At 42.4% G+C, this 25427-nt stretch overlaps 2 protein-coding genes across 3 annotated transcripts in view; both read right to left on the reverse strand.

The window, feature by feature from the left end:
• LOC133558359 (extracellular serine/threonine protein kinase FAM20C-like) overlaps positions 1-25427 on the reverse strand; it is a 122483-nt gene that overhangs the window by 17175 nt on the left and 79881 nt on the right. The gene's annotated exons all lie outside the window — the stretch shown is intronic.
• Positions 1-25427, reverse strand: part of LOC133558348 (dynein heavy chain domain-containing protein 1-like) — a 69391-nt gene that overhangs the window by 12456 nt on the left and 31508 nt on the right. Inside the window, exons 24-37 of one of the 2 annotated variants that reach the window (XM_061909665.1) lie at positions 25319-25424; positions 25061-25220; positions 24317-24599; positions 22834-24253; positions 18778-18865; positions 18560-18671; positions 18290-18479; positions 16492-16594; positions 16210-16338; positions 15915-16106; positions 6739-7158; positions 6130-6556; positions 5920-6027; positions 1032-1208 (exon numbers count right to left, since the gene is read on the reverse strand). In XM_061909665.1, coding sequence (XP_061765649.1) covers positions 1032-1208; positions 5920-6027; positions 6130-6556; positions 6739-7158; positions 15915-16106; positions 16210-16338; positions 16492-16594; positions 18290-18479; positions 18560-18671; positions 18778-18865; positions 22834-24253; positions 24317-24599; positions 25061-25220; positions 25319-25424 — 3915 coding nt within the window. Of the gene's footprint in view, positions 1-1031; positions 1209-5919; positions 6028-6129; positions 6557-6738; positions 7159-15914; positions 16107-16209; positions 16339-16491; positions 16595-18289; positions 18480-18559; positions 18672-18777; positions 18866-22833; positions 24254-24316; positions 24600-25060; positions 25221-25318 lie in introns of both variants that reach the window. The other variant, XM_061909656.1, reaches the window with a different exon arrangement.

Raw genomic sequence — 25427 nt, forward strand, 5'->3', positions numbered from 1 at the left:
CTCGGCCGGGGTTTGAACTCACAACCTACTGATCTCAGGGCGGATACTCTAACCCAGGGGTGCTCACACTTTAACTGCAGGCGAGCTACTTTTCAATCGACCAAGTCGAGGAGATCTAACTCATTCATATTTATGAATTATATTTATTTATTTATGAAAGGGACATTTTTGTTAACAAGTTAATGGTGTTTAATGATAATACAAGCATGTTTAACACATATAGAGTCCTTTCTTTCATTAAGACAAGAATATAAGTTGGTCTATTACCTTATTCTGATGACTTGCATTGATTGGAATCAGACAGTGGTGCTGATAACGTCCGCATTTTCAAATGGAGGAGAAAAAAAGTCCTCCTTTCAGTCCAATACCCAATGAAAGTGGTTGGATTTGGCTTCTCATTTGTCCAACTTGCATACTCCTTTTTAAACACTTAGTTATGAGAGTAGCATATGTGTGTGTAGCCCACAGCAGGTGAGTGACGTAAGTGAGTGTGTGGGCGAGGGAGCAGAGGGAGCGGTCGCTAAGGGCGGGGGAGAAATACATTGGCATCAAACTCCGTAGCTTGCTAGCTTGTGCACGCTAGCTTTCTGAGACTCTTATTTTGTTAGCACGGGCAGGATGAGCAGGTCTTTTATGGTGAAGACAGGAAGTCTGCAGTCGGTCTTTAGAGTTTTGACAGCAGGTACGGCCCAAGAGTCTTTTTAAATAAAAAGTGTTTCTCTCCGTCCTGTCAGTGATTTTTTTTCTTAATAATGAGCTTGCAGCAGCCAGTGTCATCTCACAAGATCCTTGGGTGCCGAGAATGTCAAACAACTGACGAAAGTGAAGTCTTGGGGAAGATTGATGATTGCTCATTTTTATGTCTATTTTTTTAATGCCTGGCTTGAGATCGACCGGTAGCTCGCAATCGACGTAATGCCCACCCCAGCTCTAATCAGTAGGCCACTGAGTAGGCCTAATTAGGCATTGGTTTGGTTGGGTAGCTAATTTGAAAATTTAAAATAAAAAATTCTCCATTTATTGTTTCCTACCGTTGCTAAGCAGTCGGGCAGGTAGGTGGGTGCTGAGGAAGAGGCAGAACTCTGGGTGTGTCTGATGGGGAGTCTGTTTCATCCCAGGAGGGCAACAACCACCAGGACGGCAGAGGTTAGCGAGAAAATGTGGACTGGCTGCTGCACGTTCTACATGAGTAACCAGGACTTTCCAACCTGCAAAAAGAAAGGCTTGGCCTAAGTCACCTTGAACATAATTACAAAACACATCTCAAACAGTATCTCTCAAAAGTAAGTACAAGCCTTACATTTTAGCATCAAGGGACAGTACTTTAGAAAGGAAGCTAGGCAATTACTTAAAGGGGACCTATGATGATCATGATTTTCCTCTTTTCTGACCTATGAATGTTGTTACAATGTTGGATACTCCTGTTAAACAATTGCAAAGCATGAAATCATAAAGTTCATGCGTTTGGGTGTGAGCATGCACAGTTTTAGTTGCTGCTGAACACTGTCTTTTGCAGTCTTTTTTTAACAGCGGGCCCATTTGTGACATCACAGATTGACTGACATACTTATGTGGGCATCCCAGTACGAAATACTTCCGTGTTAGAAAGACTAGTGCAAAGTTGAATTACTGGCTAATCTCCAATTTAAAAGACAGCGCTATTGCGACATATGCAACATGGTTTGAGGAGAGAAGGTGGGTTAAGTTATTTTCATTCAATTGCGGCATGCACACGGTAACACAGTTTTTTTTTTAAATATAGCATTGTGTTCCACACAAGGTATACCAAATGTTGTGACCGGTTAATCTATATACTGTTTAAAGTTTATTTTGGACTGTGTCAGGAAAAATAAGGGATATGTTTGTCTTCAAGATACAAATTTAAAGAGCACATTTTCAAAAGATACATTTTAACATTTAAAGACAGGGTGGGGCGTGGAGGGCCTACACACACGAACCGTTTGAACACAGACTCAGAAAACCGTTTGAAAATGTGACTGTGTAAAAAAATTGTGTAAAAAAATTTACAGCAGAACATATCCTATTCATATTATCTCGACCGGGCAGCACGATGGAAGAGGGGTTAGTGCGTCTGCCTCACAATACGAAGGTCCTGAGTAGTTCTGAGTTCAACCCCGGGCTCGGGATATTTCTGTGTGGAGTTTGCATGTCCTCCCCCGTGACTGCGTGGGTTCCCTCCGGGTACTCTGGCTTCGTCCCACCTCCAAAGACATGCACCTGGGGATAGGTTGATTGGCAACACTAAATGGTCCCTAGTGTGTGAATGTGAGTGTGAATATTGTTTGTCTATCTGTGTGGGCCCTGCGATGAGGTGGCGACTTGTCCAGGGTGTAGCCCGATTGTAGCTGAGATAGGCTCCAGCGCCCCTCGAGATCCCGAAGGGAATAAGCGGTAGAAAATGGATGGATGGATTATGTGTGCTAAATATAGATTAGAATCATCATAGGTCTCCTTTGAGAGTTGTACAGCTTTTTTGTCCTCTGAATATAAGTCAACACAACCATTATTGTCAACGGTACATTGATGGCAACACTATATTAACTACATCTTCCTCAACTTTTCATCTTGGAGATGTGTTTGGGCCATTTATTATATTGTAAAACTGCCAACCAGCCTAATTTCTTTACAATGTTACAGTACATGTTGGAAAACGTGTTTCTAAATTGTGGCACTCTTGCATCCCCAGACCACGACCACCTTGCTTGAATGTAGGACAGAGACAATTACTTTCCACTGATTTGTATTGCCAGCTATTTAGACAATAATGGCTCTAGGGAAGCACACTGACTACTCTAAAACAGTGATGTTTTAATTTGATTGTATTGTCCCTGAGCAATACTGGGTAAAATATGGTTGATAAAATTAACAGTATTAAGTTTCACAAAATACTATAAAAATGTATTTATTATGAATAGATAGATTTGTCTGCCTCACAATATGAAGGCCCTGGGATATGAAGGCCCTGGGTTCGATCCTGCACTCGGGATCTTTTTGTGTGGAGTTTGCATGTACTCCCCGTGAGTGAATGAGTTTCCTTCTGGGTACTCCGGCTTCCTCCCACCTCCAAAGACATGCACCTGGGGATAAGTTGATTGGCAACACTAAATTGGCCCTAGTGTGTGAATGTGAGTGTGAATGTTGTTGTCTATCTGTGTTGGCCCTGCGATGACGGGGCAACTTGTCCAGGGTGTACCCCACCTTCCGCCCGATTGTAGCTGAGATAGGCTCCCCGCAACCCTGAATGGAATAAGCGTTAGAAAATGGATGGATGGATGGATTTAAATACTGTATTTACCTACATAATGTATTTATTTATTCTTTCACACTGCTGATGGCACTCGTGCAATTACAGCATTGAAATAGTACTGAATGGTGGCTTAAGGAGGAACTGAAATTTTTATTTATTTTGACGATCATTCAAAATTCCTATGTGAGACAGGAACACACGTCTTTCTCTTTTTTGTGCATTATAACAAAATTACAATCGTACAAAATACGGCTAACAATGCACGAAATGGGGAATTTGATGTATTCCGCCTATAAAGACCTCCAAAAACGTCCAAAAACCTCAAACAACTTTTTATGTACAGAATATGCTGTAAGTACATATGTATTATTGTACCAGACACATTCATATTACCTTTTAATATTTACTGTACTGTATTTTAGTCATTTATAGCATTGAATTTTAAAGTTGACCAACTCCCCAGCTTTTACCTCTAAAGGCTTAGTGGCCACATGCGTGGACAGCACCTTTTAGCTCTTATTTTCCAAGTTGTGTACACTACTGAATTGGGGTCTTATGGCAGCTTATGTGGACACTTATACTGATTGATTGAATGATTGAAACTTGTATTAGTAGATTGCACAGTACAGTACATATTCCGTACAATTGACCACTAAATGGTAACACCTGAATAAGTTTTTCAACTTGTTTAAGTCGGGGTCCACTCCACGTAAATCAATTCATGGTTGTGTCAAAAGAGTATAACCTATAATGGAATTTGGGGGGAAAAAAAGTGTAAAAACAAAAAATTGCATGTCACTATACATCAGGGGTCGGCAATCTTTACCACTCAAAGAGCCATTTCGACCCGTTTCACAAAATGAGGAAGACAACGGGAGCCGCAACTATTCTCGCCAATATCTGCTGGTGGTCACCCAGATGACAAGAATAAGGGCATGCTATGAAGCCATTGCCCTAAACACCTTCTACGACATGTACAAACTGCTTGCCAGTCCAGCAACATGTTGTGAGAGGCTTCCGCAGATGCACGCACACGACTGGAAGGCATACTGGGTGACACAGAGTACACTGACGGTTGTGATATAAACAACTTTAACACTCCTAGTAATATGCGCCACATTGTGAACCCACTCAAAAGAAGAATGACAAACACATTTCGGGAGAAAATCCTCACAGTGACACTTCCTGACTATGTTATACACCCGGTGAGCACCAAACCCCCCCCCCCCTCCCTGCGTGGTTGAGGTGGGCGGGGTTTGGTGCTCGCGGGGTGTATAACATAGCCAGGATGTCTCATGGATGCAAAGGATTCTGGGTATTTGTTGTGTTGCGTTTATGTTGTGTTACTGTGAGGATTTTCTCGCAAAATGTGTTTGTCATTCTTCTTTTGTGTGGGTTCACAATGTGGCGCATATTAGTAGGAGTGTTAAAGTTGTTTATATCACTACCGTCAGTGTACTCTGTGTCACCCAGTATGCCTTGCAATCTCATACATGTGCCGATAGAAGCAGCGAAATGCATGTGTCCGGTCGGCACGCAAATAGCATCCCGTGAATGGCAGGCGTGATGACGTTCAAGAGGACGCAAATAGCTTTCCGTGAATGGCGGGCGCGATGACATTCAAGAGGACGTTAAGAGTAATATCATCACGGCACGCCCTTAATATTGTAGTCCGAGTGAAAATTGGAGAACGTTGACTCCGGGTGATGTCCGGGAGAGGCATTGAATTCCGGAATCTCCCCGCAACAATCTGGGGGGTCAGCGATTGTGCAGCTGAGCCGCATCAGAGTTGCCAAAGAGCCGCAAGCGGCTCCGGAGCCGCCGGTTGCCGACCCCTGCTATACATGAAGTACACGTTTGTGTACTTATGGATTAAGTACATCATATCAAAAGATGATTCTTAGATTTTATTCTAACTAGGGTCCAATAAGCCCAAATAGCTAATATAAATAAAAAAAAGCATGTAAACAAACAGCTTGGGCCTATAAAACAGGTTCAAGGCATGATTTAATACAGAGTATTACCTTTCACCAAGCTGCATTGATTGATTGATTGATACTTTTATTAGTAGATTGCACGGTTTAGTACATATTCCGTACAATTGACCACTAAATGGTAACACCCGAATAAGTTTTTCAACTTGTTTAAGTCGGGGTCCACGTTAATCAATTCATGGTACAAATATATACTATCAGCATAATACGGTCATCACACAAGTTAATCATCATAGTATATACATTGAATTATTTACATTATTTACAATAGCTGCTACCTTACCTCTGAGAGCAAGGTGCTGTGTTACTAAAAATAGTTCCTCTGTGTCGAGTCTTACTGTATAATAACAAGGCCGCGAATACTTGGTTTATATGCAGGTCATTCCATGTAAATCGAGTATTGTTGACAGTTTTTTTATGTTTTTAAAGGGCTTTATGGGAAGAAAATATTAACCCTATTAGCTACATTGTTGGCTGTCTTGTACTTGCCATTTTTACAATTTAGACTACACAAATAACAAATTCTACGTGTGTTGTTGTCACAAATAAAGATTTTGAGTGATGGACAAAATAAAAATAAAAAAAAAGGGCAGTTCCCCTTTCAGTAAAGATTAACACTTTTTTTATGTATAGCATGTTTAATTACTGTTAACAAACCTTTCTCAGTAGCCAGGCTCAACTGAAACAGCAGCCTTGGATCATCAGCACTAATCACTATTTCGCACTCTAACTCTTTCCCAAGAGTGGCATCGTCTCCTGTTTCGCCTGTGAAACACACCGATTTTGCTTTGTTATCATTCTTCTGTTTTATTAATTAAAGTTGCTCCAACAGAAAAACGTACTGGTAAAAATGGGCAAAACACGAACCTGTAAGGACCCCATTTTCAGAGTTGATCTCTAGATGATGCTGTGTATCAGCCAATAGTGGCCAGTGTTTAACCCAGGTCCTCCTGCAGCCCCACAGCAGCAGCTTCATCACCAATCTGGTGGATGAGGTCTCGTGCATTGGCCACTCATTTTTCATCCCCAACACCCGACACAGAGGCAGCCGCAGCGTGTCAGAGAGGGCGACCGGAAAACTGGTGTCAGACTCGGGAGGTGTGATGTCAGTGGAGGTGAACATAGAGCTTCTAGGGTCTTTAGGGTTTGTGTCGATAATTCCTGTCCGACACAACTTCCTCCACTTGCTCAGCAATTCAGTGCGTACATCAGCCGCAAAGGGACCTAAATATGAGATAATAGCAGCCAGGATGACAGCATCTCCTGGTATTCTTTGTCTCTGCAGCAGTGATTCCTAAAAAAAAAAGAATCTCTGTATAACATATCAGTTAACTGTTGTATGTTGTATATAACAAGCTTTCACAGTTCAGAAATAACAGGCTCTCCCCAATGATTACATAAACGACAATTATGAGGAAATTGGATAAATACATTTAGGGCTATAATTACAGCATTTACTTTTCAGTTCAGTTTTACCTGAGCTTCAGCTCTCCACACTTTAGTGTGTCTCTCTAACAACTCTACAGCGTTAGCAGCATTCCTCTTCAACTCCTCAGCTCTGTGTAACAGCACCAGTTGCTCGTCCAACACCTTTTGCAAAGGCTGCAGCTGAAGACCAAGATTTTCAAGACGACATTTTATGTCCTCCATGTAGCTCTTGATATGTTTCAGTCGAGATTGCGCTGTCTTCAGCTGCCCATCCAGCTGCTTCCGGACCATCAGCTGGTACCTCATTTGGCCACATCTGTACACAGCCAGGACCCAGCGGGACAGAGTCTCGCAGGCCCTGCTCACCTCCCGCACAAACTCTGGCACAAACATGGGGCTTGAAATTAACTGACCAAGTTGATCCATTTGCTTGTCTGTAATGCCGTAGAAGTCAAACGATTCCAAGCACTGAGGGGAAACAAAGAGTAGGATTATTTTTAGTAATAAGCATAAAAAGTGCATTTCAAAAAATAATTTTTAAAATACAAATTAGAGTGTGACCGCTTAAGTCGCATAATTCAGAACTCAAACAAGATTTGCGGGATAAACCCGTCTTACGCAAACTGCTGTCATGCAAGACGTTGATGCTACCAAAAGGTGAATTCAGCATGCAGCAATATGTCTTTTTCTTTCGTGTTGGCTTTTTGTATCCAGTTTCAACGAAATGTAAGAGAAAAACATACAAATAAGAAAACACCGACTATAATATATGAAATATATTGGTGGATAACTTTCTTTTTACACTTAAATGGGGTGCAGTAGGCAAAACTGGGATACAACTTTAATTACACCTACCTTATTAGTTATTTTTAAAGGAATCTTAGGTGTTTTAGGTTTTTAATAATATAGTGGTTAAGTTATTTTTACACTTGTATGAACATGTTGACCTTGCAACGGATTAATGAAATGTTCTTTATGTCCACAGAAAAGAGCTTTTCCAACATTTCAAGAGTTGATTTTGTCTGACTTCTGTGGTTATACTGTACCGTGCAAAAACTGACTGTATTAGTCATGCTACAGGGGCCTAATGTAGTAAGAGTTGGGTGGATTTTCTACTAAACATAGACGTACATTCAAATACAGAAAACTACGTACCCAAGAAAAAAATTCAGATGTATTAAAGTGTGCGCACGCACAAATCTAAGCGCATTTCTTTTTTACATCGTGATCAACTTGAAATTGACTGCAGAAGTGTATGTGGCTGGGCACAACCAGACCTTGCCCAGGCCGCAACCCCTTATACATCTTTTGCCCCTCTACGTAGGGGCAAAAGGGGGCTATCCCATTCAAATTAAAATGTTTGTAGTTGAGAAAGTACATTTTTCAATATACCCACAAAACATACATATTACAAGTTGACAAAATTATCCACAGTTGCGGAGAAATACGCTGAAAAAGGGACACGTTATAACACTTGTATGATATCATCTTCCCTCTTCTCTGTCCATCACCTGTGTCAGAGATCACACAGACTTTCACACATACCTTTACCCTCACAAAATCCATGTTGACGAATTAAAAACAAGACTGAAAGTAGTCAGGAACAAAATCCAATCATATTTAATGTTGTCATGTAAATGGTTGGGATAAGTTAAGAATATATTCAATCATAGTATTTAAAAATAGCGTACAATATGAGAGAGGGTGGAAGTTAGCGAGGAAGGTGGGCCCATCAGATGATTTTCCTTCTGAGATGACGAAGTTTTTAAGTTGAACATCTCACCGGCAGCAGCAAAACTATGAGGTGTGGATTTAACGTGTTCTACATCATATGTGAACGCCTGGGATAATGTCAATAGGGCACATATTATATTTGACGCTATATGTTTTATGGTGTCGTAAGCGTGTGAGCCATCAATCGGGACATTAACTCAACTGTAAGTTGAATCTCCGTGTATTTGCTACTTCGGGTGTTCTGTCGAAATGATTTGTTTCGTCGAAAAGAGTCTGTTACCATTCCTGTTTAAACGATGAAGAAGAAAAAAATCTAGGCTACCATTATTTGCTTCAATGTGAACTTCCTCACGATGCAAGTGAATACATGCTTACTAGTCAGAGAACACACTGAAATAAATAGAATTTAGAAAGTTCCCTGTTAGTTGGTACAGTAAAGCACAACTTGGAAACAAGCATTATTATTATATATTAAGATTATATATTATTGTTTATTGTGAGCGAACTGTGGTGCTGAATTTCTACCAGGGATCAATAAAGTACTTTCTATTCTATTGTAATCTATTACTGTGTTACGTTTTGGACACGTGGCTGCGATGGTTGTGTGCTATCAAATGCAGAAGGACAAGAAGGAGCAGCGTGCAGGTAGGTGTTTTAATTCTCTGAGGCAGGACAAAAATACAAAAACTCTTGATTCTAATAAAGCGTGGGGCCAAAAAACAAAATAGTTGCCAAGGGTGAACAGCGAGAAAGTCTATAACAAGGAAAATACTTAATTAAGCGTGGTGAACTTAAGACTAAACATAAATGTTGCATAGAGCGAGCACTGATCCAGCGACTTGTGCTGGGTGAATGAAAAATATAAAGGAGAGTGATTAACCGAAACAGCTAGTGGGAACACTAATTACTAAACAAGGGCAAGTGTGGAGAATTAGTGTCCATGTAAACCAAAAGTAAACAAAAGGAAAGAGGGTAGAGCATGGAAACGGACTAACATAGGAAAAAAAAGCCACAAAACATGAATAAAGCAAAGACCCGGGCAACGGTCTGATCAAATTAATCAAGTTGTCAGAAAAATGGGCAGAAGCATTGCTACCGTCAGGAAGTGTACTACTTATCTACCACCTGTCCTATGCAGACAGGTAGTACAAACTTTGGTGTTGTGTCATCTTGAGTTTTGCAGTGTAATTTGGTCCTCTACATATAAGTGTGAGTTACAAAAATTACAAATTATCCAAAACAGAGCAGCTCGACTCGCTCTTGGTTGTAGTTATAGAGTTAGTGTTGACCATACACATGAAAGCCTTAAATGGGCGAAAGTTATCAACAGGGTTTCAAAAAAACTACTGTTATTCATAAGAAATATTATTTTTACCCATTGTCCTACAGATATTGCTAGTCACAAGTCACAGGTATGGCACCAGAACCTCATCTCAAGGACTACTCGCATTGCTACGCCCAAGAACCAACGCCATGAAAGTCACTGTACTGTAAAAGGCTATTACTTTGTGGAATACTTTTCCTTTGCATATAAGAAATACCCCTAGTATGGTGGGATTTAAAAGACTTCTAAAGATTTATCTGCGTTGAGATGCTGTTTTCATTCATTGTTTTTGCCTTAGCCTTGGTTGTAACTGTATATTATATTGTTGTGTAACTATACAGGTATTGCATTATTATTATTTATTTATTGTTATTGTATTATGATTGTATCTTGAGTATGTTATTGTAACTCATATTTTAATGAGGACCCCAAGAAGACTACCCTACCGCTGCTGTATCAGCTAATGGGGATCCTAAATAAACATTTAAACGGGTCATGACACTATGTCTAGAGATGGGGTCTCAGACATGCGGCCCAACGGCTAATTGCGGCCCGCGAGACGTTATTTTGCGTTAATGTTAGTGCGGCCCGTGAGTTTTATTTGAATGCCGCTTGACAGCGTTGTGTGCAGAGCTGAAGGAATCTACCAATCACAGTGTGGTACGTGGCTCTCGAGGGCCGAACATTGACGTCACTTGCGTGATGCAAACAGAGAACTGTTTTGCCGCTTTTCCACTAGACACGCACGCGCTCTTCCTCCCTCCCTCCCTCCCTCGCGCACCTGCTCGCTCTCCGTCTGTCGCTCTCTTTGTCACTGTGTGTGTGTCTCTCTATCGCTCGCTTCCCCCGCGCTGCTGTAAACAGTCCGGGCTGGGGAGACGAGCGGTCCATAACTTCTGAAGCACTCCGCTGAAGGATCGAGCAACAATACAAAACTTGGACCACAGCGCTGATACTCCGACAGAGTCGCTAGGCGAATCGGACGTGTAACACGCTAGTCGTGATGTAAACTGTAAACTCCACGGCGAGCTCCACCCAACCCCCCCTCCAGTTGGCTCCAGACAGAGACGATTTTTGTTATTTGGGTCCAAAATGGCCCTTTCAAAGTTTTGGGTGTCCTACCCTTGCGTTAGTGGAAAAACAAGTGAAGTGAAGTGAATCATATTTATATGGCGCTTTTCTCAAGTGACTCAAAGCGCTTTACATTGTGAAACCCAATATCTAAGTTTCATTTAAAACCAGTGTGGGTGGCACTGGGAGCAGGTGGGTAAAGTGTCTTGCCCAAGGACACAACAGCAATGACTAAGATGGTGCAAGCGGGGATCGAACTTGCAACTCTTAAGTTGATGGCACGGCCGCTTTACCAACCGAGCTATACCGCCCCAACAACAAATGAGTGAATGCGGCAGAAACGTTGCCATGGAGACAGGGGTTTTCTTACGTGCCTGGTTGCAGTCGCACTGCGACACCTGTCAGTCAGTAATAACAGTCCCCGATAATCTACACCAATTCAAACCGTTTTTTGGTTTTATTGTTGTTTAATTTGCATTGCCTCACATTACTTGATTCTCATTTTGTTCATTTGTATTTTGATTTTATTTTTGTTGAAAATAAAAATAAAGACATTTAAAAATATATTTTTTAAGAAATCTTTTCTTGCAGCCCAGCTTCACCCAGACTCTGCATCCAGTGGCTCCCAGGTAAATTGAGTTTGAGACCCCTGGTCTAGAGTGTAGACAATGCTGTTATGTTTCTCTGTCTAAATGAGTGGAGAATACAGACACTTTGAGGCCTGAATCAGCTAACCTGATGATAAACTAGTTTGAGAGGATTTTTTTAATGTTATTCATAAGACTACTGGACTTTTCAGTTTTGTAAATATTGACTATCGTTTTTGAAGTTTAAGAATAAGGCCATTCAGTTAAGAGTGTGTGACGAATACTTTTTATTTTACTTGGCTTTTTTTATTTCCCTGTTAAAAGATTAACATCTTATTGTGGTTAAGAACAGGAGCTTAGTTTTCCGGTGGGACACCCAAGGTTAACAGGTGTGAAAGTAGAGGCCTGACAAAGCGCAATCCTCTTGGCCAGTTTGGAGTTGGACACACGTCCTCATTTACTAAAGGTTTGCGTGTACTAAAACAAGTGCAAACCTGATAGTAGACACTGATCTACTAACGTGCGCAAAGTGGATTGTGTCTCAAGTGAGCAGAATAAGGCGTGTGTGGTATTTGGATTTTAATAATCAGGCCTTTACTGTAGCTAAAAACTAATTCTATGAAAAAGGCAATGTTACTTCTGCATTAATACAGAAAAATAGTGCTGGAGTATGATGGAGCAGCTTGTACACAATGCCCCCTTCACATTTAGGATTGCTCCTTCATATATGCCTGCCTAGCTCCGGCCCTGTTGTAAGTACACAAATTATATTGAAAGAACTGCTTGAGCGCTGCACTCTTTTCCCCATCACAAGTCAGTAGGGGGTGCTTGTTTCTTTCGTTTCAAGCTAATGATAGCGGGTTGAAATTGTAAACTGCGTGCTCCTGAAATTGCAGACAGGCTGAAAAAAAAAAGAAATGGTCGGGCATCAGGGAGAAGGTGAAGAAGAAATTGGATGCACATCATCAAAACAGACCAACATTTGAAAAGATAGTCGCTGCAACTGGCGAGGTGGGTGTCCCCTTCCTCCCTCACTGCTGTGTGTCCCTCCCAAAGCCCCACTGCTCAGTGGCAGCGGACGACATCCCTGCGACTGACGACTATTCGTCGATATGATAGGTAAAGCTTTAGTAGAGAGGCTTAATAATTACCCCAAATATAAATATAATTAATGTAAATTACAACAAAATGTATTCAAACAGTAGCATGCTCACATCCAGATTAGCGTTTCATATAAAGATGACCATATTTTTTAGACTCTAAGATGCTACTTTTCTCCCTGCTTTTTTTTTCATTTTGATTTTATTCAATTTTTTTGTCCTGTCCAGGTACTCAGGGAAATAATATTGTTGATGTAGATGCCAATATCGGCTGTACAGATTTACTTTACAAAAGAGAAGTGTGGGATACTTCTCTTGTTGCCTTGTTTGTATTTTACTTTGTAAAATAGGAGCGAATAGAAAGAGAAAAAAAGGAAGACAGACGAGGAAATTTTGGGAACAGGGAGATAAGACAGAGAGACGACAACAACAACAGAACGGCATCAGCAAAAACTATATGTACAAATATGATAGTAAAAGTGAAAGCAGAGAAGCAGTCAGAAAAGTAACTATTAATAACAAATAAATGACAATGAACATTATTATACTACAAATGGAGAAATACAAACACCAATAGCACTATTTATAATGAATAATAACAATTACAGGCTTCACGGTGGGAGAGGGGTTACTGCGTCTGCCTCACAATACGAAGATCCTGCAGTCTTGGGTTCAATCCCAGGCTCGGGATCTTTCTGTGTGGAGTTTGCATGTTCTCCCCGTGAATGCGTGGGTTCCCTCCGGGTACTCCAGCTTCCTCCCACTTCCAAAGACATGCACCCGGGGATAGGTTGATTGGCAACACTAAATTGGCCCTAGTGTGTGAATGTGAGTGTGAATATTGTCTGTCCATCTGTGTTGGCCCTGCGATGAGGTGGCGACTTGTCCAGGGTGTACCTCGCCCGATTGTAGCTGAGATAGGCGCCAGCGCCCCCCGCGACCCCAAAAGGGAATAAGCGGTAGAAAATGGATGGATGGAATAACAATTACCTTTTAAACTTTTAACATTTATCATCAAGAATACAATTGTTTCAAATGCAACAATACATATAAGTAATGATAACTTGAAATAAAAAAGAAAGCAGAAAAATGGAGGGGAAGAAAGAGAAACAAACTGTATTAACCTTGTAGATTGTTATACTAACGATAGGTTAAGTGTTGTCAGTGTGCCGTGTGTTACCCAGTTTACCCTAGGACAGGGGTCGACAACCCGCGGCTCCGGAGCCGCATGCGCCTCTTCGACCACTCTGATGTGGCTCGGCCAGATACTTGCCAACCGCCCGGAGAACTCCGGTAGATTTCCAAATTTCAGTGTCTCTACCAGAAATCTCCAGGGTAAACATTTTTCGATTTTCACCCGGACATCAACTTTGAGGGCGTGCCGTGATGACAATGCCTCTAACATCCTTTCTACAGGTCATCGCGCCAGGATTTTCACCATGCTATCTGCGTGCCGGCCGGCCGGTCGCATTTTGGATGCAACCTTTATCTAAGCGCATACCCAACTGCAAGGCATACTTGTTCAACAGCCATACAGGTCACACTGAGGGTTGTGATATAAACAACTTTAAGACTCTAACTAATGTGAACCCACACCAAACAAGAATCACAAACAAATTTCGGGAGAACATCCGCACTATAACACAACATAAACACGACAGAACAAATACCCAGAATCCCATGTATCCCCAACTCTTCCGGGCTACATTATACACCCCCACCCCCCAACCCCACCCACCTCAACCAAGAAGAGTTAGGGATACATGGGATTCTGGGTATTTGTTCTGTTGTGTTTGTCATTCTTGTTTGGTGTGGGTTCACAGTGTGGCTCATATTAATAAGAGTGCTAAAGTTGTTTAAACAGCCACCCTCAGTGTGACCTGTATTGCTGTTGAATAAGGATGCCTTACAGACTCTTACGTGTGTCTGCAATAGCCTCATCAAACATTTTTTTGGGCTGGCAAGCTATTTGTACAAGCTGTAGAAGGCGCTATCGATAGTGCCATCATTGTACACCCTTATTATTGTTCATTGTGTGAACACGAGCGCACATTTGAGAGAATAATTACTCTGAAATTCGGGGGTCTCCTGGGAAAATTGGGAGGGTTGGCAGGTGTGACGCTGTCAAGCGGCATTCATATAAAACTCGCGGGCCGCACTAACATTAACTTTTAATATTAAGGTGCGGGCTGTGTGTCTGAGACCCCTGGTTTGTACATAGCAAAAAGCAAAACAAAAACTCTGTATGCAGTATTATTTCATTATAAATTTCAAAAGAGTTATGTGGCTCCCATTGTTTTCTTTACTTTGTGAAACGGGTCAAAATGGCTCTTTGAGTAGTAAAGGTAGCCGACCCCTGCCCAAGGACAACGTTAATATGTTTGATGAAACGTGATTATAGGTGTGACAGTATGTATGCATACAGTATGTGCTTGCATCAGAACAGTATGTGTATATGTATGTTTGTACATACATCTATATCTATATATATTTATATATATATATATATATATATATATACTGTATATGCATATATATATATATATATATACTGTATATACATACATATATATATATATATATATATATATATATATATACATGTATACAGAAAAGTGTGTCTGTGAAGCATTAGGTTGGCGTGAAACACTGCACACTTTAGAAAACCACTCTCGGTAACTACAGTTCGTCACTACATCTGTCAGTGCAAGTTAAAAAGCTACTATGCAAAGCGAAAGCCATTTATCAACAACACCCTGGGCCTAAACTCATCCAAGATGGACTGATGCAAAGTGGAAAAGTGTTCTGCAGTCTGGCGAGTCCATATTTCAAATTGTTTTTGGAAACTATGGACATCGTGTCCTCGGACCAAAGTGGAAAAGAACCATCCGGACTGTAATAGGCGCAAATTGCAGAAGCCAGCATCTGTGATGGTATACTATGCCAAGCCACATTCAGCACATGTTACAACAGCGTAGCTGTGTAGTAAAAGAATGAGTGTAGTCCAGACCTGTCTCCCATTCAAAATGTGTGGCGCATTACGAAGCGTCCAATACCACAACGGAGACCTCAGACTGTTGAACCACCGTACATCAAGAAAGAATGGGTAAGAATTACACCTGAAAGGCTTCAAAAAACGGTCTCCTCCGTTTCCAAACGTTTACTGAGTGTTGTTAAAAGGAAAGGCGATGTAACACAGTGGTAAAACTGCCCCTGTGCCAACTTTTTTGCAATGTGTTGCTGCCATTAAATTCTAAGTTGATTATTGTTTTGCAAAACAAAATAAAGTTTCTCAGTTCGAACATTAAATATGTTGTCTTTGCAGAAAGGATGTGCAAATCGTTGCATTCTGAATTTAATTTACAATTTACACAACGTGCCAAATTCGCAGTTTTTTTAATAAGGTACCTTATACATGTTGCACTGCCCAAAAAGTCTTTTTGCACTGGGCCAGCCAGGTGGACAGTCGAAGAGCAAGCAAACAGCATCCATGACTAGCACCACTCCCTCAGGTGGGTCTCTATAGTGGCGCACCTCCTCTAGTTCTAACGGGTCCAGACTTTCCAGCACACCGACTGCTGCCAAGAAAAACGGATTTAGCTGAGGAGAAAGAGGGAAAATGTTTATCTTTTGAAATATCATTGTGTCAGTGTAAACAGATATTTATTTTAATTTGTTCCTCTTTAATGTGTTATTTATTCACCACATTATCAGATTCAAGGATCCTGGCCTCGAGAATCTGTATTTTTGTCTCCTGTGCAGCACGTTTCTTTAGAGCTTTCTTAAGTAAGCTCTTCTGATGTTCTATAGCTAGTAGAAGCTCACTGACATGCTGCAACAAGTAATAGAAGATGGTAAAATTCCAATATATAAAATGTTGACATATCATACACTGAAGAAACATTCAAAAACAGGAAAATGGCATTCATATGTATGTTTCATAAATAATATATAGTCTGCTATGCTTAAAGTCTGAAAACAGTACCTGCTTTTTCTCGGTAGCCTTTCCCTGAATTCTAATTAAATCCTGTTCGCACTTCATGTCGATTTTGTCCAGATTATCCAAATGATATAGACCAGCGTTGAGTCTATGCATAGAAAATATTTATTATATATTTTACAGATCAGAAGACATTAAACTGTGACAGGTCATTGTTTGTCAACTATTCTTCTAACTAATGTACAAACCCCGTTCCCATATGAGTTGGGAAATTGTGTTAGATGTAAATATAAACGGAATACAATTATTTGCGAATGCACTACAAAGACAAGATATTTGTAGTTCAAACTCATAAACTTAATTTTTTTTTGCAAATAATAATTAACTTAGAAGTTCATGGCTGCAACATGTGCCAAAGTAGTTGGGAAAGGGCATGTTCACCACTGTGTTACATCACCTTTTCTTTTAACACCACTCAATAAACATTCGGGAACTGAGGAAACTAATTGTTGAAGCTTTGAAAGTGGAATTCTTTCCCATTCTTGTTTTATGTAGAGTTTCAGTCATTCAACAGTCCGTAATCTCCGCTGTCGTATTTTAAGCTTCATAATGCGCCACACATTTTCGATGGGAGACAGGTCTGGACTCTAGGCGGGCCAGGAAAGTACCCGCTCTCTTTTTTTTACAAAGCCACGCTGTTGTAACACGTGCTGAATGTGGCTTGACATTGTCTTGCTGAAATAAGCAGGGGCGTCCATGAAAAAAGACGGCTCTTAGATGGCAGCATATGTTATTCCAAAACCTGTATGTACCTTTCAGTATTAATGGTGCCTTCACAGATGTGGAAGTTACCCATGCCTTGGGCACTAAAGCACCCCCATTCCATCACAGGTACTGACTTTTGAACTTTGCGTCGATAACAGTCTGGATGGTTTGCTTCCCCTTTGGTCAGGATGACACAATGTCGAATATTTCCAAAAACAATTTGAAATGTGGACTCGTCATACCACAGAACACTTTTCCACTTTGCATCAGTCCATCTTAGATGCTCTCGGGCCCAGAGAAGCCGGCGGCGTTTCTGGATGTTGTTGATAAATGGCTTTTGCTTTGCAAAGTAGAGTTTTAACTTGCACTTACAGATGTAGCGACACTATATTTAGTGACAGGGATTTTCTGAAGTGTTCCTTAGCCCATGTGGTGATATCCTTTAGAGATTGATGTCGGTTTTTGATACAGTGACGTCTGAGATCGAAGGTCACGGTCATTTAATGTTGATTTCCGGCCATGCCGCTTACGTGGAGTGATTTCTCCAGATTCTCTGAACCTTTTGATGATATTATGGACCGTTGACTTTAAAATTCCTAAATTTCTTGCAATTGCACTTTGAGAAACATTGTTCTTAAACTGTTTGACTATTTGCTCACGCAGTTGTGGACAAAGGGGTGTACCTCGCCCCATCTTTTCTTGTGAAAGACTGAGCATTGTTTGGGAAACTTTTTGTACCAAATAATGGCACCCACCTGTTCCCAATTAGCCTGCACACCTGTGGGATGTTCCAAATAAGTGTTTGATGAGCATTCCTCAACTTTATCAGTATTTATTGCCACCTTTCCCAACTTCTTTGTCACGTGTTGCAGGCATCAATTTATAAAGTTAATGATTATTTGCACAAAAAAAGTTTATCAGTTTGAACTTCAAATATGTTGTCTTTGTAGCATATTCAACTGATTATGGGTTGAAAATGATTTGCAAATCATTGTATTCCATTTATATTTACATCTAAGACAAATCCCCAACTCATATGGAAACGGGGTTTGTATATTTGTATTTAAAAATAATCTACCTGTTGGTTCGATCATCCAAGTCATTGTGGAGGACTTTGCAGATGTAAGCAAAGTGTGACATGAACTCCGTATATGAATAAGGGCTGAAGGGCTGTGCCATTAGAAGGACAGACGCATACTGATATGCCGACTGATGGATACCTGCCATTGCTGCAGCCAGGCCAGTCTGTGAGGAACCTTGTATGGAGACTGAATTAACGGGAAAATACACAATTTTCTTACAGTTATTGGTTGTTAACACAATTAAGTAAACATTTGGTCTGACCTACCATTTTGGCCAATTTTTGTCAGGCACTGAGCAGCAACTTCTGCTAAAGACTGGTTGTGCCAAGGATGGTACAACTCGACACAGCAGAGGCCTAGTGCTTTGGTCATTCGTGCCTGAATGGTAAAATGCAGACAGCATTGGTTAGAACTCTGTTCGTGGCCCCACATAGTAAGTATTTAACATAAAAATATTCAATTGCAAATGTAGCAATTTAGAAACCTTGCATTCCAGGTTCCCACTGTTAGCTGATGTAACAAAAGGCATCAACAGAAATACATGCACGTCTCTGAGGTTTTGACACAAGCACCTTGGTTGAAAAAGAAAAACAATACAGTTAAAGAAAACAAGAAACAACGTGGTTCCCACTAAAGTACAACATCAAATGTTAGGATAAATCAGATAGCCCAAAAGTGATACAATGTTGAGTTTAAAATGATCTGTAATTAGATGCCTAAACAGTCAAACAAAGTGTTGAAACCATATTTATCAAGAGTAAAAATTGTGATCATAGCCATAGAGCTCAAACCAAGAGAAAAAGTGTGACGATAAGGAAACGTTTTTACTGTGACATTGAAGAGGGGTGCTAGCTGTTGTGTATAATGAGCAATACTGTATATAAATATATCCATCCATCCATTTTCTACCGCTTATTCCCTTTTGGGGTCGCGGGGGGCGCTGGCGCCTATCTCACGGCGTAATTCATTTCGACTCCTCTCTGAGCTACCACCTAATGGTGGTAGTGGAGTTTGCGTGTCCCAATGATCCTAGGAGCTATGTTTTCCGGGGGATTTCATGCCCCCTGGTAGGGTCTCCCAAGACAAACAGGTCCTAGGTGAGGGATCAGACAAATAATAACTCGAAGACTTCTATGGGAATACAAAAACAGAGACTCCGATTTCCTTCGCCTGGACGCGGTTCACTGGAGCACCCTTCTGGAGCCAGGCCCGTAGTTGGGGAACGATGGCGAGCGCCTCGTGGCCGGGCCTGTCCCTATGGGGCTCTAGAGGTCGGGTGCGTTGTGAGCTGGGCGGAAGCCGAAGGCAGGGCACTTGGCGGCCTGATCCACGGCTACATAAGCTAGCTCTTGGGACGTGGAATTTCACCTCGCTGGAGTGGAAGGAGCCTGAGCTAGTGCGCGAGGTGGCGAAGTTCCGGCTGGATACAGTCGGACTCAGAGCAAGGGCTCTGGAACCAGTTCTCTGGAGAGGGGCTGGAATCTCTTCCACACTGGCGTTGTTGGCAGTGAGAGGCGACAGGCTGGGGTAGCAATTCTTGTTGCCCCTTGGCTCAAAGCCTGCACATTGGAGTTCAACCCGGAGGACGAGAGGGTAGCTTTCCTCCGCCTTCGGGTAGGGGGACGGGTCCTGACTGTTGTTTGTGCTTACGCACCAAACAGCAGTTCAGAGTATCCACCCTTTATGGATACACTCAAGGGAGTACTGGAAAATGCTCCCCCGGGTGATTCCCTTGTCCTTCTGGGGGACTTCAACACTCATGTTGGCAACGACAGTAAAACCTGGGGAGGCGTGATTGGGAGGAATGGCCACCCGGATCAGAACCCGATTGGTGTTTTGTTATTGGACTTTTGTGCTTGTCACAGATTGTCTATAACAAACACCATGTTCAAATATAAAGGTGTCCATATGTGAAATTGGCACCAGGACACCCTAGGCCGCAATCCCATGATCGACTTTGTAGTTGTGTCATCGGATTTGCGGCCTCATGTTATGGACACTCGGGTGAAGAGAAGGGCGGAGCTTTCTACCAATCACCACCTCGTGGTGAGTTGGCTGCGATGGTGGGGGAGGATGGCAGGCCCAAACACATTGTGAGGGGCTGCTGGGAACGTCTAGCAGAGTCTCCTGTCAGAGAGAGTTTCAATTCCCACCTCCAGAATCAACTTTGAACATGTCACGAGGCAGGCGCTGGAGATTGAGTCCAAGTGGACCATGTTCCACACATCTATTGTCGAGGCAGCTAATTGGAGCTGTGGCCGCAAGGAAGTTGGTGCCTGCCGTGGCGGTAATCCTACAACCCGTTGGTGGACACCAGCGGTGAGGGATGCTGTCAAGCTGTAGGAAGAGTCCTATCGAGTTCTTTTGGCTCATAGGACTCCAGAGGCAGCGGACAGTTACCGACAGTGTGTGACTTCAGGGGTTGCGGAAGCCAAAACTCGGACATGGGAGGAGTTCAGGGAAGCCACGGAAATCGACTTCCGGTCGGCTTTGAAGCGATTCTGGACAACCATGCGCCACCTCAGGAAGGGTTAGCAGTGCACTGTCAAGGCCATGTATGGTGAGGATGGTGTTCTGCTGACCTTGACTGCGGATGTTGTGGATCGGTAGAAGGAATACTTCGAATACCTCCTCAATCCCACCAACACGTATTCCTATGAAGAAGCAGTGACTGAGGAATTCGTAGTAGGCTCTCCTATTTTGGCGGCTAAGGTGGCTGAGGTAGTTAAAAAGCTCCTCTGTGGCAAGGCCCTGGGGGTGGATGAGATCCGCCCGGAGTTTCTTAAGGCTCTGGATGCTGTGGGGCTGTCTTGGTTGACAAGACTCTGCAGCATCGCTTGGACATCGGGGGCGGTACATCTGGATTGGCAGACCGGGGTGGTGGATCCTATCTTTAAGAAGGGGAACCCGAAGGTGTGTTCTAACTATCGTGGTATCACACTCCTCAGCCTTCCCGGTAAGATCTATTCAGGTTTACTGGAGAGGAGGCTACACCAGCTAGTCGAACCTCGGATTCAGGAGAAACAGTGTGGTTTTCGTCCTGGTCTTGGAACTGTGGACCAGCTTTATACTCTCGGCAGGTTCTTTCAGGGTGCATGGGAGTTTGCCCAACCAGTTTACATGCGCTTTGTGGACTTGGAGAAGGCATTCGACCGTGACCCTCGGGAAGTCTTGTGGGGAGTGCTCAAAGAGAATGGAGTATCGGACTGTTTGATTGTAGCGGGGTTCGTTCCCTGTACGATCTGTGTCAGAGCTTGGTCCGCATTGCCGGCAGTAAGTCGAAAACATTTCCAGTGAGGGTTGGACTCCACCAAGGCTGCTCTTTGTCACCGATTCTGTTCATAACTTTTATGGACATAATTTCTAGGCGCAGTCAGGGCGTTGAGGGGATCCGGTTTGGTGGCTGCAGGATTAGGTCTCTGTCTTTTTCAGATGATGTGGTCCTGATGGCTTCATCTGGCCAGGATCTTCAGCTCTCACTGGATCGGTTCACAGCCAAGTGTAAAGCGACTAGGATGAGAATCAGCACCTCCAAGTCCATGGTTCTCGCCCGTAAAAATGTGGAGTGCCATCTCCGAGTTGGGGAGGAGACCCTGCCCCAAGTGAAGGAGTACAAGTACCTGGTAGTCTTGTTCACGAGTGAGGGAAGAGTGGATTGTGAGATCGACAGGCGGATCAGTGCGGCGTCTTCAGTAATGCAGACACTGTATCGATCCGTTGTGGTGAAGGAGCTGAGCCGGAAGGCAAAGCTCTCAATTTACCGGTCGATCTACTTTCCCATCCTCACCTATGGGCATAAGCTTTGGGTTATGACCGAAGGAACAAGATCACGGGTACAAGCGGCCAAAATGAGTTTCCTCCGCCGGGTAGCGGGGCTCTCCCTTAGAGATAGGGTGAGAAGCTCTGCCATCTGGAGGGAACTCACAGTAAAGCTGCTGCTCCTCCACATCAAAATGAGCCAGATGAGGTGGTTCGGGCATCTGGTCAGGATGCCACCCGAACGCCTCCATAAGGAGGTGTTCCGGGCACGTCCGACCGGTAGGAGGCCACGGGGAAGACCCAGGTCACGTTGGGAAGACTATGTTTCCCGGATGGCCTGGGAACGCCTCCAGATCCCCCGGGCCGAAGAGGCTGAGGAGAGGGAAGTCTGGGCTTCCCCGCTTAGGATGCTGCCCCCGCGACCCGACTTCCCATAAGCGGAAGAAGATGGATGGATGGATGGAATTAATTTCAATCATATCTACAAAAAGCCACTAGGTCACAGTGTCGCTTTTCAAAATCTTTCCATTTATTATCTGTTATATTTCAAGTCATTTTAAAGCGTAAGTTGTTTTTACATTTTGTTTTTAAGTTGTATTAAACAACAGTGAACTTCATTTTAAATATCCATATCAGTTTGTATGACTTTCAAGGTTCACTTTAAATACAAACTAATTGCACGATTCAATATCTGATGTACAGAATTCAAATCTTACTTATCCACTGTAATTACAAAGTAATTGCACAATTCAATATGGAACATATGGAATTCGACTCTTACTTGTCAAAAATCCAGCTGTCCAAGAGGAATTTTGTTGTTTTATTCACAGCAGTCACCCGAGAAACAAGTTGAGTTAGCTCTTGGTCTGTGTGGAGCCCTGGGTAGGCTCTGAGGGCCACCAGTAGCTCATCCCTGACAGAGGAACTTATATTCTCATGGACCAGGATGACGGTATTAACTTCACTGACCCGAGTCAGATTCCCAGCGTCTTTTAAAATCGTATGTAACTGATTCTCGTTCCCGGCGTGTACCTCCATCAGGTGACAGCTCGTGACACAGGCAGCTAGACGCACAGTGGTCTTACGTCCTGTGCTTCTGCCTGAGGCCATTAGCACTCCGTGACCTCCTGGTATCAATAGAGCCCTGATGATATGCAGCAGCTGGTGCATCCTTTGTCTGTGCACAACATACTGTGATGTAAAGTGGAAATCAACTTCCTGCTCCTTGTTGTGTCCTTTTATGTCTATAAATGCAGACACATGCTGCACAAGTGCATTGATATCCCGTGGCTGATAACAATGCCTACAATTGAATATAGTATTGTCAGAAAGCAGTGGGCCATATGCAAGATTTGTAGCAACTTTTTGCAAGTGCTGAAGAAACTGGGCTTGTCGACCTTGGAATTTGCAGGAATTTTTTCCCACAAAAGACAAAAATGGTTCTGTTGACGCAGATGGGTTTGGTTTTGGAGATGGGACTAACTTTGTTGTGTCTTGTGTGGAACTTTGCAAAAAAACAGTGTCGAGGTAGGAGTCATCGAGCAACTGCAATGTAAAGTGTGCAGTAGCCGCCTTGGTAATTAGTGACAAAAGTGCGTTGATTTCGTCCTCTGAGCTAATCCGGTCACCTAATGTTCGTATGCACTCGTGTACCCACAGATGCACAATGTTAAGCTCTGTTGCCAAAGGTTCTTGAGGGATCGAAGAACACCTGGATTTTAATTTTGGGTCTTTCAATTCTGTTTTTGGAAGATCAGGCTGCCACAAGCACAGTCCCTGGAAAACTTTTTGCAGGTCATTATGGGAAAACAAAAAATATGGCTTCTGTGGTGTGGGTTGGAAATGTTCGCAAACATCCTCAAACAAGTTTTTTGTGGCTCTGATGATACAATCTAACATGTCAGTCACACTTGGGATAAAGGAAAAATCCCTGAGCCAGAGTTTTAGCTGAGGCGAATGAATGGACAAGATCAACTCAGTAGTTAAACTTGGAAGTACAAAGATGGAGAACAAACGTGACAGCCTGGAGCATATCAAGTTAACGTGCGGATTGTCCAGTTCAAGTATGCAACAGGTGGCCAAGTAGGTAATTGTCCCAGGACTAAGAACCTTGAATTGGGCAGTGTCACATGAAATAACCCCTGATTTTGAAATACTTTGTCGTAGAGTCTCCAAGATCCTGGAAATCTTCCCAGTCGCATCTATTAACAAAACATCTAATTAAAATTCTATTGATTCCCAAAAATGTACTGTTTCTTACTTACCACATGGTGTTTCATGCAAGTCATCCACATAAAGCAACAGCCCAGGCTGTTGGCTCATCACACCCGTGGTGTTTTGACAGGTCCTTCGGTGGCTAATTCTGCACAGTAAATTGCACAGGTCTGTGGAACCCCGTATAGAACTAGCTGGTAGTTTAATGTGTGGCTTATCAAAACACAGCAGGCTGTTACACACGGTAGTTTTTCCTGAGCCTGGCTCTCCGGCAAGTAACACTGGCTGGTTTGCCTCCAACATGACGGTCAGCAGACAGGTATATTTCCAATACTGTGTAAAAACAGTGATATTAAATTTAGAATATTCCCATTTAATTATTGTGTTGCCCTGAATGGGACTGCAGTTTTCCCAATAAAAAAGGCTGAAAAAGTCAGTTTTATATTCTTAAGATAGGGATTTTTACTGCACATGTAGTACAAATGATGGAATAAAAGAAACTTTTTGAAAGCAAGTCAGACTTTTCAAGTGACAAACACATCATTGACCTGGAGAAAGTGGTAATGACACATAACACCCGCTTGAAAAAGGTTGTGTCAGGTTTGGCAGAGAGAAAAAACGAAAAACTGTTCAGCACCTTAAAATGTTATATTACCCAGTTAACTTTGAGATACTGCACTGGAAAAGACTGATGTCTTGATATTTTGGACTGTTCCCCAAACTAGAATATGAGTAATCTCTTAGTCAAGTCAATATGGTGTGTAGCTTTCTTTGACAGAACAAAAAGAACAAACCTTTGGCGTAATGGACTTTGTCAACATTGTGTTCTTGGTGTATATCCGGTTGTCAATGCTAAAGAAGGACTCAAACACAGTCCCTTCATCTGGCACCACAATATTAAATGGACAATTAGCTAGCTCTTGGCGGGCGACAACGTCAAATTGTGGCCAAAGACTGAAGACAGACAAGCAAAATATGTTAAAGACAATAAGTATATTGCAAATAACATTAGCATAGTTTATAAAAAGTGATCTACGAAAGAAATAATCTACCGTGTATGGAGATTTCCACCAAACCCCCAAATATAAGACAGGAGAAAAATCTCTTCATTTATTGTGGAATCTGTGCCTGAAGAGTTATCGCTTTGTAAAGGCATATCTG

This window comes from Nerophis ophidion, linkage group LG01 (assembly GCF_033978795.1).
Source record: "Nerophis ophidion isolate RoL-2023_Sa linkage group LG01, RoL_Noph_v1.0, whole genome shotgun sequence".
NCBI classification, from domain to species: Eukaryota; Metazoa; Chordata; class Actinopteri; order Syngnathiformes; family Syngnathidae; genus Nerophis; species Nerophis ophidion.